This window comes from Cuculus canorus, chromosome 12 (assembly GCF_017976375.1).
Source record: "Cuculus canorus isolate bCucCan1 chromosome 12, bCucCan1.pri, whole genome shotgun sequence".
Lineage (NCBI taxonomy): Eukaryota > Metazoa > Chordata > Aves > Cuculiformes > Cuculidae > Cuculus > Cuculus canorus.
Window position 1 is genome coordinate 17,597,677 of NC_071412.1, and position 16,675 is coordinate 17,614,351.

The window sequence follows — 16,675 nt, forward strand, 5'->3', positions numbered from 1 at the left end:
AACCCATTCTTTGGGGAGCAGCTTCTGAGGGTGCAAGCAGGGAGAAGAGCATCCTTCTTGACCACAGGGAAGCGTCAACCCACCAAAGAGATTTTCATCCAGCAGCCTCCAATGTGCAGAGGAGTCCAGGGAAGCAGCATCCTGCCTGGAATTATTGAAGTTTGGAAAAGAAACCCAACTCAAATGGAACGGCAAAGGAATGCAGCCCGCTCCAGCATTCTAGAGCCGCTGTTTTGGGGAAGACCACTGGGTTTGAGGTGGGGCTGGGGGCAGGCAGCTCTGCTCGGAGCCAGTCCCTGGTCCCCCAGTGTGTGGGACATGTGGGGGGCAGAGCTGCAGACCCGCGCTGGTGGCTGGGCAGCCGGCGGAGCTGGGCCCCCTCTTTGTGGCTGTGAGTGGTCTGGCAGGGCTTTGCCAGCGCGCACCGAGGGCTGCCAGGGTGGAGCGTGTGGTTTGGCAGAGCTCTGGACTCCAGCCACACCGCCGAGCAGAGCCACCACACTCAGGTCCCTTATCTACCCTCGCAAGTCTCCTCAGTTATCTGCTCCGTTTCCCCTTCTGTGGACGAGGCTTTTATCTTATCTCCACGCTCGCTTCCGCCGTTTCCTTCTGTGCTTCTCTGCTAAGTCTTGCCACAAAAAGAAATAAAAAAATAAACGCGGGGTAGTGAAGGCGGGACACGAGATCCCACCACAGTAGGTCCATCCGTGGGCTTGGGGGATGTCTGGCCTTGGTTAGAGGATGCTGGGTGATGTTTGGCCATGCTGGGAGGATGCTGGGTGATGTTTGGCCATGCTGGGAGGATGCTGGGTGATGTTTGGCCATGCTGGGAGGATGCTGGGTGATGTTTGGCCATGCTGGGAGGATGCTGGGTGGTGTTTGGCCATGCTGGGAGGATGCTGGGTGGTGTTTGGCCATGCCTGGGCAATGCTAGATGACATTTGACCATGCTGGGAGGATGCTGGGTGATGTTTGGCCATGTTTGGGAGGTGCTGGGTGATGTTTGGATGTGCTGGGAGGATGCTGAGCCATGGTCCAGCAGTGCACAGGCAGGTCTTTGGGGCTTGCTTAGGTGACGTACACGATGTTCTGGTGATGCAGGGGGATACTGGGTGATGCCAGGTGATGCTTTTGAGGCTCAGGTGATGCTCAGGTGTCTCAGTGGGATGCTCAGGAGATGTTGGGCACTACTGGGGGGATGCTGGGTGATGCCTGGAGATACTGAGGGGGTACTTGCAATGCTCAGGAGATGCCCTGGAAGGCTGGGTGACGCAGGGCTGGTCTGCCAGCTCCACCTGCTGGCATGCACCGCCTGGCACTGCAGTCAGCATCAGGGCCCCTCCACAGCAGCAGCCCAAAATTCAGAGACCCTAAGAGAGAGGGTCCTTCCGAGCTGCAGGCTGCTGTGTTGATGAAAAAGCCTCAAATTAGCTTGAACGGTGTAACTGAGGGGGAACTTGGGGCAGCCTGTGTTTGTGCCTCGCCACAGTCTGCTGGCTCTTCACCTGAGCTGACCCGGCTTTGCTCCCTGTTGCCTGCAACAGACACTCATTGAGGCTTTGAAACCAAGCGCGAGAGCTTTTCCAGCACTTTTCCAAGGAGATAATGGAGAAATGCTTGGCCAGCCTGCCAGGAATCCCTCCCCCACCAGCACTGCGCTCCCACTCAGGCTCGCGCAGGGCTGCCCTGGCCAGCACCGAGGGAGGGGAGCGCCTGACCGGATCCCCAGCTTCCACATTGAGGATCAAATGTTGCCTCTCAGTTGGGGTGGGTTGGGTTTTATAGGATCTCTGCCAGGTTCTGGGAGGATGGGAGAAGGGAAGCAAGTCCTTGTTGCCCTTGGCAGAGGCTGACTGCGAGGCGAGCAGGGCTTTTTCCACAGCTCCCCTCCTCTTCTTTAACCTTCTAGTGTAATGGTGAGCACTGGAAAGCCGCACATGAAAACCACTGTGTTTTCTCCAGCCAGTGAGGAGACTTTTGGGGGGCTCCCAGTGAAGCCTGTCATGCCATGCCATCCCATCATGGGCTCAGAGTGCTTGCCATGGGGACTTTGCTCACGATGTATGTTCTCTCTCCTGTTCAGGAAGGCCAGCTCACGTCTCCCATCGCACGCCCTGGTCAGGACACCGGCAGCACCGTATAAATGGCCTCAAAACGGCACTTGGAGTCTCTGGACCCCGTGATTTTCAACAAGCTACCTCGGCTGGAGACAGACTCCACCACCGGCTTCCCCGCCAGCCTCTGCAAATCCAGCCCTGTCCCCAGCCCTGGCTCCAAAACCCATTTCAACTACAAGGGTTCCTACTTTGCCTGTCCGCTCCAAAGCCCCGATGGCCCCGAGCAGCCGCTGGCGCACTGGAGCCCAGCAGCTCCCTACCTGCACTATGGTGCCGGTGCCGGCAGCCAGCCCGTGCCAGCGGAGGGGCCGCTCGTGGGCTGCCTGCTGTACCGATCCGAGGGTCTGGGGACTGGGCTGCAGCCCCCGGGTGCCGAAAAGCACAAGGAGAGCGTGATGAGGGAGGTGCTGATGGCAAGGGAGAAGTGGACCAGCCTGCCACCGGCTCTGGGACACCCCTTCCCGGTGAAGAAGCCGGTGGCGGTGAACAAGGCGGCTCCCCTGGCTGTCCCCAAGCCGGTGTACAGAGCCCCAGCGTGCTTCGTAGACCCCAGGGTGGCCCTGCCGCTGGGACCCCGGGCAGAGAGCCTGCGGCAGAGACCAGGTGATGAAGACTGGGTTCTGCCCGCCGCCACCCCCGCCAGCCACCCTCTCCACCCTGGTGAGCACCACAGCAGCACTGGGATGCACAAGAAGGGTCCCCACTCCAACCCCAGCCTCCCTCCGCTGCATCCAAGCTTGGCATTGCCCACCAAGGAGAAGCTGGGCTCCCCTGTCACCTTCTCCCCCTATTACGCCACCTTTGACAAATACAGGGCTCCCCCTGGCACCTCCTTCCTGGAAGCTGGCTGCCCCACCGCCCACGGCCAGAGGAAGGTCCCCGAGGTCCCCAGCCTCAGCCCGGACCCCTGGCCCAAGCTCCAGCCACCCACCTCCATCCCTGGGTACCGGGAGAGGCTGCCGGCATCCTACCCGCACACCCCCTACCCGCTGCCGCTCCATAAGGCTGCTCTCCTTTACCACCCACCAGCTCCCACCGTGGAGGCACAGACCAGTGCCTACAAAGGCTTTGGCTTTGTGGGAGGTGGGGAGCCCTTTCCTGGCTCTTACCTTAAGCCCCAAAGCCCAAGGAGCTACTTTCCTACCCCCTTGGACACCTACGCGCCGAGGGCGGACAGTGCCAGTGCGGTGGCATCACCGCCCACCAAGTCGGTGGCACCACCAAGGGATGCCAAGGCACTGCAGCGAGCCGGCTACTTGATGAGCCCCGGCTTTGCCTTCAGCCCCCGGGACGTGGCCGTATTCGGCACCTCCTTCACCGGCACAGAGCCAAGCTGTGAGCAGCTCAGGGCAGAAAGTCCTCGGCAGCAAGTGGCAGCGAGGCACAACAGTGCTTTCCAACCCATCTGCGCCCCGGAGAAGGTGCCCAGGGGCTCCGGTGGGCTCACAGAGACATTTCCCAAAGGAGAAGGGAGCTGGGTGAAACCCAGCCAGGTGGAGCAGGAGTTTCCCTACCCGGAGAGGGGGAAGGGGGCCAGCCCAGCCCCTCTGGAGAGCCCCGGTGGGGGACCCGTGGCTCCTGTCATCGTAGGGAAGGGAGATTCCTGCAAGGTCAAGGAGGCAGCCAAGGAGCTCCTCCACCCTTCTGCATCTACCACCCCTCCACAGGGGTTGAGAGACCTGAAGGATGGCAAGGTTTCTCCTTCCTCCCCACCTATGCCAGTGATCAACAACGTCTTCAGCCTGGCGCCTTACCGAGACTACCTGGAGGGAACTGACGGCTCAGCCCAGGTGCCCTTGAGCAGGGAGCACCTACGGAGAGACGCTCCACCCCAAAACATGGGGGGCAGCCAAGAGCCCACTGCCCTCGGGGATGTCCCGGTGGTGTCCAGCCTGGTCCCCTCAGGAACGGCAGGCAGCCAGGCACTGAAGACGGGCAGCAGTGCAGCCCAGAGCCAAGGGGAAAGTTGCTCCAGAAGGGTCCCCGAAAAGCCAAAGCTTGTGCCCCACGACGTGGCGTCTCAGGAGGGCAGCCCTGGTGGGGTGGCGAGCGGTGAGACAGCCCCCACGGACATTGTGCTGGACCTCAGCTTGAAGAAGAGATTGGTGAAAGCCAGCGAGCCCCAGAGACCCACTGGCTGCCCAGAGGGGACGCCGGACAGGGAGGATGCGGGAGAGGAGAAAGAGAGCCCAGGGCAGAAGGTGGAGGAAGCAGAGAGAACCAAGCCCCAGGTGCTGCCGTTGCTGCTCGAGGTGCACTCTGGGGACAAGAGCAACTTCCAGAGCTCGGCCACCTTCATGTTCAAAAAATACAAGATCCTGCGCTCCCGCCCGCCGAGCACCAACCCCCCCCGGCAGGCCAGCAGCCCCCCAGACCTCCAGCCCAGCCTACCGCCACTGACCCCCTCTAGCAGCACCCTCACTGCGCCACCACGGACCCCTCCTGTCTCGCCGCCAGCCAGCAGCCCCCCAACCCCGCAGCCCAGCCCCCAGCCCGGCCCCTCGGCTCTGCTGGTGGCTCGCCCTGACCCACAGCAGCCCCCGCTGCCTCAAGCCCCCCATGCACCGGCAGAGGAGAGCATCTTGCTGCTGGGGCAGTGTGAGGTTCCTGCAGCGCAGACCTCCTCTGGAAACTATTTCACCACCCTGCACACCTCGCTCTGCAATATTATTTCCTGCTCGGTGTCCACGTCCTCCCCAGAGCTCCTGCAGGAGTGGCTGAAGAAGGCGGAGGTGGTGGAGGAACTTGGAGAGGGGGCCAAATCCCCTCCCAAAGCCAAGAACGGCTCCAGGATCCCCGAATCTCAGAAGCCCACCAAAGGCAGGGAGATCTGGTTGGCTTTCCAAAATGTGGCTGCTCTTCTCACCAACCTCCTGTCTCAGCTGGAGACTTTCATGTTCGCTCGCAAGTGTCCTTTCCCCCATGTAGTCCGGGCAGGGGCTGTCTTCATCCCCATCCACGTGGTGAAGGAGAAGCTCTTCCCTAAGCTCCCTGGGGCCTTTGTTGACCAAGTGCTGCAGGAGCACAAGGTGGAACTGCGTCCCACCACGCTCTCCGAGGAGAGACACTTGAGGGACCTAGAGCTGAAGAGCTGTACCTCACGCATGCTGAAGCTCCTGGCGCTCAAGCAGCTCCCTGACATCTACCCAGACCTGCTGAACCTCCACTGGCACGACTCCATCCGGCAGCAGCTTGGTAGGTGGCCTGGCATAGAACTATAGAATCACTGAGATTGGAAAAGACCTGTAAGATCAGTCCAACCATCAGCCCAGCCCCGTGTGCCTACTGGACCATGTGCCGAAGTGCCATATCTACACATATTTTAAACCCCTCCAGGGATGGAGACTCCACCACTTTCCTGAGCAGCTTTTTCCAGTGCTTGACAAAACAAGGTCATCCCCCAATGTGCATCTCCCCTGTTCTCCTTTGGGACAGCTGGGATCTGCGTTGTAAAGTGGTTTGGTTTTCTTTAACAGGCGTCTCCCATGGAGGGCTGGTGACACCAGTGGATCCTTGGGTCTCTTCCAGGGAAGCTCTAGCCCGATCTGCTTTCCAGATGTTGCTGTTTAGTGGGAACATCCATTGCTTGCATGGTCCCTCAACATCCTTGCCCTATGAAGGCTTCTGTGGAGCAGAACAGCTTTTCTCCGTGGGCTGTGGAGGGTGAAAGCTTGAGCTGGGGGCTGGTGATGGGGCCAGGGGTTGTCCCTGCCTGGGCGAGAAAAGTCATCCCCGAGGTGTTGGTCACCTCTAGGACACCTCCCTCTCCAAGGGCAGTGAGACCAGAGGCTCTGGGGCACAATGGGAGTGGGTCAATGTGCACGTTGCATGCTGGACCTGCCACCCATGGTGGCTTATCCCATTGTCCCTGTCCAGATGTCCTTTTGCTGCTGCTCAAGGCCATTGCCAACACTCTTTATTTCTTACAGGGTGCAGATCGCAGGCTGGCCAGCACCTCTCCAAGTAGGTAGCGCTTCTCGTGTGCGCGTTTATTTGTATTTATAGAATATCTATGTCGTTTTGGGAAGGTCTTTGTGTGTTTGTGTGCATTCGCCCTGGTGATGGGGAGCTTGGGTTGGCCGGGGAGGAGGACACGAGTGCGGGAGGCAGGGATTTGTGGCTGGGAGGGAATATTTGGTGTGGGGAGAGGAAGACCCTAGAATCATAGAACCATTAAGGTTGGAAACGACTTCTAAGCTTATCCAGTCCAACCGTCAGCCCAACCCCACTGTGCCCACTAAACCATGTCCTGAAGTGCCACATCTACACGTTTTTTGAACCCCTCCAGGGGAGGAGACTCTACACTGCCCTGAGCAGCCTCTGCCAGTGCTTCACCACTCCCTGATAAAGGAATTTTTCGTAATATCCAATCTAACCGCCCCCCGCCGGCGCCTCTTATGGCCATTTCCTCATGCCCTATCACTTGGTCCTTGGCAGAAGAGCCCAGCACCCACCTCGCTACAACCTCCTTTCTGAGAGCTGCAGAGGGCAATGAGGTCTCCCTCAGCCTCCTCTTCCCTGCCATCCCTAACCACTCTTTCTTCTCCCAGGTAGCCTTGGCACGGAGGTACGGAGAGCTGATGGCTGAGTGATGGCCATGGATAGCATAGCGCTGAGGAACACGCCGAGGGCAACAGCCGAGCCACCTGCCTGGCGGTGACATGGATGCACTGAAGGATGGGGATGGGTCTTCCTGGGATGCTGCCACTGGCACCACAGGGACCCACTGAGGACGGTGCTTGGGGTGGAAAACACTGGCAGGGATGCACGACCCAGAGATGCTCCAGGGCCGTGAGCAGGGATAACTGGCATGGGCCGTGGCCACGCCGCCGTCCCCAGCCTCGGAGAAAGGCTGGCTGCTGCCAGGATGATTTACCACATCCCCTCCTCTCTCCTCTCACTCGCTTCTCCTGCTCGATACACATCGTTCCCAGCAAATGTTCCTTCCTCCTGGTTTTTAAAGTGCTACAGAGACTTAACACCACATTAAGCATCAAGGGAGTTGCAACTTCTGTCGTTACAGGGCTGATTTTTATGTTTTAAATGAAGACATTTTTAAGATGTTATGACTTTATCTTTTTAAGGAGCTGCTGCCTTCAGGTTATGGGTTTTTTTAAAAAGAAAACATAGAATAATTTATATTTGTCTTTTTATTTAAACTTACGGCTCCCCTGTTCAGACCGAGGCAGTGGGAGCGATGCTGTTCAGAGTGAGAGTTCCAGTCCCAATCGTAGCTGAAGAAGGCTGAAAGAGAGATGTAAAGGCCATTAAAGGAAACCAAACCACTTCACAACCCAGATCCCACCTGTCCCAAAGGAGAACTTGGGAGCTGCACATCTGGGGATGACCTTGATGGAGACACGGTGACACTGGCACGAGCAGAGGGGCAGGAGAGGGGAGTGATGCTGCGAGACCTTGGAAGGAGCGGTCCTTCCCATCCCACAGGCACCACAAGGGTGGGCATCCCGGGAAGAGTCCCAGCAGACAAGGACAGACGGACTCATCCTTGCCTGGTCTGCGGTGGTGGGACACAGCAGAAGCCTTACAAACCCAACACTCAGGTGTTTTTCCAGCTGGAGGAACAAAATGAGAATTGTTATTACTTTTTTTTTTACTTCACTACAGGAAATATTTATTTTAAACTAAGAAAATGGAGAAAATGGAAAAAAATACCTACCCAAACCATACCATAGACTTTCTTTTTTAGCCAAAAGGTGTGTTTGTCAGCCTGGCAGGTGGCTGCTGCCATGTTTTTTGCAGGTGCCTTTCTGGTTTTCCACTGGGATGGATGCACGGGGTCTGTGCCTGGTGTTATAAAGCGATTTGGAAAGCAGTGTTTGTTAATAATACTGTAATTTTTTATATATATATATAAGGTTGCAGGGAAGAAAGTTCCTTCGCTTTATTTAATATTTTGTAAGAATATGGACTTTCAGAGGTGCCTCGCCCGATTAAAGGTTCTGACTTGTTTTCAAAGATGCCGTGCTTCGGTCTCTTCTTGCCAGCGTGGGCAGGATGGGACCTTTCTGGGGATTGCAGGGGTCCCAAATCAGCACCCATGGGTCCCCTGCCAGTAACGGAGCACATCCAGCACCTGCGAGGGGTGTGTCCTGAGCTCCCTGCGTGACAGCCCGGGAGGAGAGTGCTGGCGGGGGTGTCTGGGCATCAGACACCAGGCAGGAGAGCTGTGGGGTGCACCCCAGGCTGATTCAACAGAGACCCCCCCCCCCCCCCAAGACACCCTATGCCTCAGGACCCCCCGTCAGAAGCATGAAATCTGCCTGGTCCTGAGCCAAACACCCCAAGCCATGTTTTCCAGCCCACGTTACTCAAGCCCAGCAGCGGAACAGCACTGCCATCACCCCTTCCCCACAAATGAAGCATTTTGAGGAGAATCCATGATGTTTAAGGCTGGTGCTTGGGGACCAGAAGAAACAGGAGTGCAAACCGTTCCCTATACTTAATGAGGAGCAGAGGGAAGCTGTGACCCCTCCAGCTGGGAGAGAGCTTCACCTCGGGGGTGTGAATTAGCTGGAGTGTTAATTGGGAGCAGCTGGATTGGAACCACACCCCACCCTTTGGGAAGTGAGATAAAAGCACAGGGCTGGGGGCAAAGGCTTTGTGCTCTCTTCTGTTTTGGTGCTGCTGGGTAAGGGTTGCTGAGGGTTCAAGTCTTGCCTGGTGAGGCTGTCTGAGAGAAGGTGGAGGTTTTGGGTAGAGAATAAGGTAATGTCTGAGCCTAAGGCTGGTTGCAGCTCAGCTCCACACCAGGATTCTTCCTGGCTCCTCCTGGGGGATGCTGAGCCTTGCCATGAGCATTGCTGAGCTGGAGAAGCTGTTTGGTGCTGCTGGAGGCTGGGGAGCTGTCTTGACAAGGGACCTCCTGTCCCTAGCGTGTGGGGTGCTCTGAGGATGGGCTGGTCCCTGGGGTGGGAGGAGAGCTTGGAGGAACCCAATCTGAACCTGTGCTGTACCTCTCCACAGCTGGGCTCTCCCCATGGCCTCTCCCAAGCAGAGCCGGGGGGTAGGACCACCAGACCCCATGGACATCGCTGCCTTACAGCCACAACCAGTGCTCCATGGTGAGAGGGAAGGGGCTGTGGCCCTGGGTCCTGCTGCCCCGGTGGCTGCTGCTGCCAGCAGGCTGTGGTCCAAAGCCTTCTTGGTGTTGGCCATCTGCATCTCTGCCGCTGCTCTCCTGTGCAGCCTGGGGTCTCTGGCTGCTCCGTCCGGAGCTCCTCCAGCTTCCCTGCCTCCTTCCCGCACTTGGCTGGGTTTGCAATCCTCCCAGGGAGGGGCAAGGGATGATTTGATGGCAACACATGGGAATCTGCTTGAGTACCAGTATGGGATGATGGGCTCTGCGCGCACCCCAGGCTCCTTCTCAGAGGATGAAGATGTGATCCCTGGTAACGATGCCAAAGGACAGAGTTCAGGAATACCAACCACAACAGCTCAGACCTCACGACAGGGGCAGCCTGGATCTGGACGTGGGTTGGGCACAGTAGTGGCTGTGACCCTCTCGCCAGCCCCGTGGCTTGGCACAAGGGTGCCTGCTACCTCAGCTCAGCTTCTCCAGACTGTGGGTGACTCCAGATCCTCCCAGCATCACCTTGGTCTGGGAAGCCTCCCTGGTATAGGACCAGGCTCGCATAAAGCAGTGCAGGTGCCTGCAGTGACCCTGGCCCGTGGCCTTGAGCAGCCGGCGGATGCTGCAGAGCCCAGGAGTGCAGGGTGGGGGGCTGAGGGCACCCGGGCTGAGCCAGCTGCCTGGGTCCCTGCCACCCCCCCAGCACGGTGGCAGCTTCCCTCTCTGCCCACAGCTGCCTCTGGCCCCTTGCTCGAGGTCGTGGCCACCCAGCGGGTCTCACTTGACGAGGTTGCTGTGGACACTCCTGTCCCACCTCGTGCTCCAACACCTGCAGAGGTAATGTGGACACCGATGGGTACTCCCTCCCAGAGCCACAGCACAGTGGACCAACCCGGAGGTGACCAGATGTTGGCTCTTGAGGCATCCTCTGACCGTCGGATCACGGACTGCAGTGCAGTTCTCAGCCCAGCGGTGAGCTCTAAGCCTTCTGCTGTGGTCCCAGCCAGCAACCTGCCTGCTCAGCCCAGAGCTGTGACAGCAGCGCAGACCCCTGGCAGCACATCTGCATCTGATCCGTCTACAGCCAGTGACTTCTCTGATGTCCAGCACAGAGCTTCGACCGCTGGAGCCACAACGAGAAGCTGCAATGGGCAGAAGGAAGCGGCAAGACCAAGCCCTGGCCCATCTGGAGATGAGGACCACACTCCTTCTCCTCACTTGGTGTCCCTTGTTGGGGTGCCCTCGGCTCTGCCATCAGAACGAACATCCAGCCTGACCCAAACACAACCTGGTGCTGGGTGTGCACCCTCTGCTGTGACCCCCGAGATGCTCTGGAACACACGGCCTGCTGACACCTTCCTGTACAGCAAAGATGCTCTGCTGGTGGACACAGTCTTGACCAAGGACCTGGGAAATGGGTCTGGACTTCTGGCTGCTGCCTTGGCATCTCCTCCTCCTGCTTCTGCATCAACTCATGGTGTCAATCATCTACAAGAGCTGCCTCCCTTCCTTCCTGCAGCAGAATCTGAGGAACCTGCTGTCACTTCACAGAAGTTAAGTGACCTCTCTTCTCCTCAAACAGAGCAAACTCTGACACCCAGCAAAGCTCACCCCTCTGCTGTTCCAACCAGGGCTCCCAACACTGCAGGTCCTGCTGTGACAGAGGTGAGCTCACCAGCCCCTGCTGCCATTCCAGAGCATGGAATGATCCAAGCTCCCTGCAAGAACGGAGCTGCTACAGTGGCTTCCCCTTCTCTAAGAGCTGCAGGTGTGACACATGCCTTTCTCCTGGGGTCATCAACCCAGAGGCCATCTCTGCATCCAAATCCCTTCCTCACAACACCATCTGAGGATCGACCCACTGTGGGACAACACCAGGCTGTGAGTGTGCTGCCTGGACAGGTGGCAATGGAAGAAGAAGCTGGGAACAGCGAGCCCAGGACAGCATCAGCAGGATCCACTGCTACTCCAGCAGGACCTCCAGGGCCCACCCATGCTAGTCCAGTCTCTGTGCCTCCTCACAGTTCCAAGAACTGTGCTCCAGAGCTTTGCTCTGAGGCTGTGCACCGTACAAACTTGCCGTCTCCATCCTACCTGCTGACTTCCACTGGAGCTGTGCCCACAGCCAGCTCCTCGCCCAGCGATCGGCCCCTGACTGCACCAGCAGGGGAGACGCCTAATGCTCAGTCCACATCAGGTCACTCTGTCACCTCCCAGCATCCCTCCACTGCTGGAGAGCATCTCCCCACAGCTGCAGCAGAGACCTTCACCCTAGGAGAGTTGATGACGATGGGCAACCCTGGGTCCCCAGGAATGAAGCCCACTGGGCTTCCCACTCTCGCACATCCTCTCCCGGCGTGGGTGCTGCCCTTGCAGTTCCGGCTCTTGGGCATCGCTTACACCAAGGCTCTGAGCTGCAAGTCTTCAGGGAGCTACAGGGAACTGGAAGAAGAAGTGATGATGATGGTGAGTGCAGGAGCTGGTTGGTAGAGATATTGGCACTTCTAGGTGGGGTGGGGAGGAGCTGAGAAGGATTCCCCTCAACTCTGGCAGAGCCATCTCACACCGCCAGTCACATCCTCTTCATGCAGGTTGCAAAAGCCTCTCCATTAATAGGTGCTTCTTTCTTCCAGCTAAACCAAACACTGTCCACCTATGAGACCTTTCTGCAGGCAAAGGTCCTGGAGTTTATGTGAGTACACAGCCCTGCCCTGGGGCAACAGGCAGAGAGGGGTGGGTTTGGCTTGGAGAGACTGGTTTGCCCAGAAAAATGGTCTTGGGAGGAGCTAAGGTCCCTCCTCAGGGTCCAAACAAAGCCTCCTGAGATGTCTCTGTGGATGGCGCTTTAATGTGGGGATGATGATGCTCCAAAGTTTCTCCCAAAGAGAAGACGGGCTGCCCATCATCTCATTTCCCTCCCAGGAATGGCTCGGTGGTCGTGCGAGGGGAGGTTCTCTTCCAGAGGGACGTTCCTGCTCCCACCAACTCCCACCTCATCCGGACAGTCATCACAGAGGCGAGTAGGGGAAACAGCACCTTCAGCTGGCAACTGGAGCCACGATCTGTCCAGTCCAGTGGTAAGCTATGGAGATCTTCCCACAGCAGAGCGGCTGCTGTCAGTGTCCTCCCTATACACCTACCAATGCCAAAACCTGCCCAGTTTGGAATTCAGGCTCCACCTTCACTTGACGCCCCCTCTCCCAAGCCACGCAAAACCCTCTGGTACTGAAGATGCTGGAGACTACATCTGCAGCAGTGGAACCTACGTGGTCCAGGGCTTCTGCTAATCTATCTGCCTTTCCCTCCTTGACCTGCTTTGCCTTTTCCAGGAGGTGTTGTAGACCAAGCCCTTCCCACCACAGAATGGATAGGTCTCCATCTTCACTCAGCTGCCACGTTGGCTTCTGCTTTCATTGTCTGGCAGAGGATGAGCCCAAGGCTCTGCCAAGGAAGGAGGGGGAACAGTTATAAGCATAATTGCCCTCTGAACTCTCTTAGGTTTCAGTCTGGAGAACCTGGACCCAGAGAAGTTGTCCATCTCTCTCACTGCCTTCCAGCTCGGGAGAAGCGGGACAGATTCCCTGCAGAGGCTGATCAGTGAGGTATGGCAAGCCTTGGTGGCTCTTCCAAAGGATGACGGTGCTGAGAACTTGGCCCATCAGGAAAATGGGTGCAGGCTGGCTGCTGCCCTGCTGATGGGATGGTGGGATAATGCCTGCTAAAGCAGGAGCAGGGTATGAGCTGTTGTCTCCTCTTCCTCCAGGTGGTTCAACTTCTCAGTGCCCTCTACCACGTGAGGAACTTCACTATTGCCCGGCTCAGGTATGGAACACAACTGCTCCTTTCTGAGGCCCTTCACTGCCTCTTGCACCCTCGGCAGTGAAGTAGCCACACTGCAAATGGGGGAAGGATGAGTTGTGCTGCACTAGGAGACCTGGGATGGTGATGGGCAGCTGGTGGCAGATACATACAGTAACTGAGCACCTTCCCTGGGCTGAACCGTCATGAGCTGTGGAAGGGTGTGCTTGGTGAGCCTGGTCCCAGTTCTCCTGTCTTTGCTTAGAGCTCTTTTCTCCCTTTAGAAACATCAATGGGAACGTAGAGATCACTGGAGACATCTACCTTGACACAGTCATCCATGCTGATGTAGAAGAGGTTCTGCAAGCCTTGACAGCTCTTGCAAACTTCTCTGTGGACCTGACCTCCCTCTCAGTGGAGGGTAAGGACACTCCCTGAGTGTGGTAGGGCTTGCTGCCTGGCCTGCTCGCGTAACACTCGTGTCTTGCCTCTTCAGGAGCCAGGCTTCACCTGCAGGTATACCCACTCTCCTTCCTCATCGTGAACAGACACTTCAGCGAGGACCTTCTGGATCCACTCACAATACAGCACCAGGAGCTCACCAGAGACCTTGGTCATGCGGTAGGCATGGCTGGTGGGAGGGGCAGGGGCCCTCCAGAGGTGCTGAGGACCACTGAGGGAAGAGGGACTGCTTTGGGGTTGTCCTAAGCAGGCCCTCAACTCTGGTGCCATGGCTGATAACGTGCTGAAGGCAGACACTGAGGAAGTTCTCTCTCTGCTAATACTGCTCTGGTGGTTCAGGCCATCACAACACCTCCAGGCACATAGAGATGCTGCAGGACCACAGCCACTCTGTGTCCTTGCTGCAGTGGCTGTCTCAGCTCTATCAGGGCTGTGGAAGTGGTGGTCTAGTGGGCGAAACGCCCCACAGGCAGGTGGGAAGCTGAGCAAAACCTCTCTTCCAGGTGGTGAGAGCCCTGAGGGACCACGGGACCTTCCTGCAAGTGGTGATAAGAGGATTCTTGTGAGTAGAGGTAGAGGGTTTGCCTGGGCAGGAGGGAGGAGCCAGGTGTGCATGGATCCAGGGAGGTCAGTCGGCCAACAGATCATGGTTGTCTGGTGTATCATCTTGGCCACAGAAGGATTTGCAGCAGGCAGCTGAGGCCAAGCCCTTACCCACTGTCTCAGAAGTGACTTGCTGGGCCCCCAGGGATGTCCCTTCCACCCCAAAGAGCAGATGTAAAACTAGTGCCTCCCTGAGTGCAGAGACAACCTCCTAGCATGTGGCTGTGGGATCACAGTGGGATTTGCAGCTGCTGGAGCTCTTCCCAACCCTGTCCACAGGCCTGGCTCCTTGATCTGCCATGGGGATGTGGTCTTCCAGCACCCTGCTCCAACCAGCTTGGAAGTTTTGGAGGCACTCGTGCTCTCAGTTGGGCCAAACAAGGCTTTGGCCGGCTCAGACTTCCAGGTGGACCCATACTCTCTTGCTGTGGGAGGTAAGCTTCCCTTTGGGCTGCGGGAACATGAGCTTCACCGGCATGTGTCTCCATGCTTGCAGTGTGATCCATAACCAACTCTATCCAGATCTCTCGTGCAAAGGGAGGTGAGGTGTCTTGGCTGGTGAGGTGACCAGCTTGCAATGGTCGATCTGAAGGCTCGCTCCATTCTAGTAACAAACATTCCTTATCCCTCTGCACAGTACTTTGGGGTTTGGAGCTGGAGAGACCCATCTGCTGCAGGCTGGCAGAGGGCAGGAGGAGAGTATTGTCTTATTGTCTGGAAAGGGCATGGAATGGTGTCAAATACATGGTACTGGCATCCTACATGCTGCTTGCTGTGTCCCAAAGGAAGGTGGGTGGCTGCTCCAGTGTCCTGGAGGCTCTGCTAACCCCTGTGTTCCACTCCAGAGGACACCCTGGAGCCGCCCCTGCCTGAACCAGGCTTTCCAGAGTATGGTGTGGCCATCATGGTTGTGTGTGGTCTCTGCATCATCACTGTTCCCATCATCTTGCTGGTGGTAAGGGAGATGTCTGTCTGTCTGTCTGCTGGGTGGGCAGAAACAAGCTGGGGCTGTGGTTCCTGTGTGGGGGAACAGCATGGGGTCAGGCATTGCTACAGCCTGCATGCTCTCCTTCGTAGTATCTGAGAACCAAGAGGCTTGGCTGGCAGGACATGGCAGTCCTCTGGGACAGAAGAGACCCTGAAGTGGGGACTCAGACCCTGGAAATGACTAACCAAGGCTTCTGGGAGTCGTCTGAACAGGCAAGTGGCTTCTACAGCCCCTTGAACTAGGTTTCCATGCCTCAAAGCTGGACCTTTCAAGCACAGCTGCTGTTTCGGAGGGTCACAGGTCCCTGTTCTACCTGGTGATGGTCCTGGGCAATGCCAGGAGTTGGAGAAAGCCCTGGAGGGAAAGAGGCCTCACCCCTTGCTGGAAGTGGGCACGGCGACCTTTCCCCCTCTCACCTGCAGGGCACTGAGGATGCTCATAGATACTGGGAAAATGCCTCTACGTGTTGAGGGAAGATGCAGCTGATGGAGGAAGGGAGCCTGAAGAGGGGCTGTGGGGGGAGAGATGCTGAGAAGGTGTTCATCCAGCTGCAGCTGCCAAATGCTCCCTGAGAAGGATGCAGATATATAAAGGAATAACTTTGTATGTTGAACTTGAATAAACTATGTCTAGAATGTCAAACCTAGCTCTGAACAGTCTCTGCTTCTGCTGTCTGGGTGGTGGTGAGTTTTGCTCTGGGCTTCCCATCCATTCAGGTTAAGGTCCTAGTAGTGAGAGCTGCACTGGGCAGGTGCCAGGCAATGTGTGGCTTATGCTTTACACCCAGGCTTGGTGAGAGCTGCAAGCTCTTCCTCTCCAGAACCGGCTTTCAGCAGCCCAAGCTGTGGGCTACTGGTCTACCTGGCATCATTAGGCTAAGCTTGGCCTTCTCCAGCTCTTGACTAACTCTGTGCTAGTGCTAGGGAGAAAAGAGGCCAAGGAAGTGCATCCCTCTTTGGGCTGGGCTGAGGGAATCGAGCTCCCTGGGTAAGCAGCCCATCCTGCCATTGATCTGGGTGCTTCCTCTGACCCCAACAGGCGAAGCACCCTAAGACGGGGCTGTTATTGCTGCCCACTTAACCAGCAGACAAAGCTTTTCTACTAAAAGTTGGTGTCTTTTCCTTCTCGCTGCATGCTAAGTCCTTGGTGTGAGGGCCTGGGTTCTGCATGGAGGCAGAAAGCAGGGTGTACGTAAAGGCTCTCACTTCAAAAGGTGAATCACAGAATTGTGGTTGGAAGGGACCTCAAAGCCCATCCAGTTCCACTCCGCTGCCATGGGCAGGGACACCTCCCACTGGATTAGGTTGCTCAAAGCCCCATCCAGACTGGCCTTGAACATCTCCAGGGATGGAGTAGTGATGCTTCTTCCTAAGATCTCATCTCATTCTCCCCTCTTTCAGCTGAAAACCATTCCCCTTCATCCTGTCCCTGCACTCCCTGATCCAGAGCCCGTCCCCAGCTTTCCTGGAGCCCCTTTCAGTACTGGAAGCCGTTCTAAGATCTCCCTGAAGACTTCTCTTCTCCCAGGCTGAACAACCCCAATGCTCTCAGCCTGTCCTCATATGGAAGGTGCTCCAGCCCTCAGATCATCTCTGTGGCCTCTTCTACATGAGAGAT

At 57.1% G+C, this 16,675-nt stretch overlaps 2 protein-coding genes across 5 annotated transcripts; both read left to right on the forward strand.

Moving 5' to 3' along the window:
- The first annotated feature begins 1,055 nt into the window (after positions 1–1,055).
- C12H15orf39 (chromosome 12 C15orf39 homolog) lies at positions 1,056–8,257 on the forward strand. 2 transcript variants are annotated; one of them, XM_054078125.1, is made up of 3 exons: positions 1,056–5,312; positions 5,594–6,080; positions 6,668–8,257. In XM_054078125.1, the coding sequence occupies exons 1-2, from the start codon at positions 2,144–2,146 to the stop codon at positions 5,782–5,784; spliced, it is 3,360 nt and encodes a 1,119-aa protein (XP_053934100.1). In that variant the 5' UTR covers positions 1,056–2,143; the 3' UTR covers positions 5,785–6,080; positions 6,668–8,257. The 2 variants fall into 2 exon arrangements, with proteins under 2 accessions (XP_053934100.1, XP_053934101.1); XM_054078126.1 differs by lacking the exon at positions 6,668–8,257 and having other exon boundaries at positions 1,061–5,509; positions 5,594–5,727.
- A 127-nt stretch (positions 8,258–8,384) lies between these two features.
- On the forward strand, positions 8,385–16,260 carry LOC104066299 (mucin-1). Of its 3 annotated transcripts, none has more exons than XR_008451971.1 (8): positions 8,385–11,673; positions 11,841–11,899; positions 12,130–12,284; positions 12,706–12,809; positions 12,971–13,029; positions 13,290–13,426; positions 13,502–14,504; positions 14,916–16,260. XR_008451971.1 is itself a non-coding variant. In XM_054078266.1 (7 exons), exons 1-7 carry the CDS (start codon positions 9,115–9,117, stop codon positions 13,711–13,713), a joined length of 3,285 nt encoding a protein of 1,094 aa, XP_053934241.1. In that variant the 5' UTR covers positions 8,385–9,114; the 3' UTR covers positions 13,714–16,260. The 3 variants fall into 3 exon arrangements, 1 of the variants encoding a protein (XP_053934241.1); XR_008451970.1 differs by having other exon boundaries at positions 13,502–14,029; positions 14,350–16,260; XM_054078266.1 differs by having other exon boundaries at positions 13,502–16,260.
- The last annotated feature ends 415 nt before the right edge of the window (positions 16,261–16,675 follow it).

Bases quoted from the DNA above. Each gene is read 5' to 3' on its own strand.
- LOC104066299 (XM_054078266.1), top strand. From the start codon at position 9,115: ATGGCCTCTCCCAAGCAGAGCCGGGGGGTAGGACCACCAGACCCCATG. The intron at 11,674-11,840 runs GTGAGTGCAGGA...TCTTTCTTCCAG, and splicing joins AAGAAGAAGTGATGATGATG to CTAAACCAAACACTGTCCAC. The intron at 12,285-12,705 runs GTAAGCTATGGA...GAACTCTCTTAG, and splicing joins ACGATCTGTCCAGTCCAGTG to GTTTCAGTCTGGAGAACCTG.
- C12H15orf39 (XM_054078125.1), top strand. From the start codon at position 2,144: ATGGCCTCAAAACGGCACTTGGAGTCTCTGGACCCCGTGATTTTCAAC. The intron at 5,313-5,593 runs GTAGGTGGCCTG...TTTCTTTAACAG, and splicing joins CTCCATCCGGCAGCAGCTTG to GCGTCTCCCATGGAGGGCTG.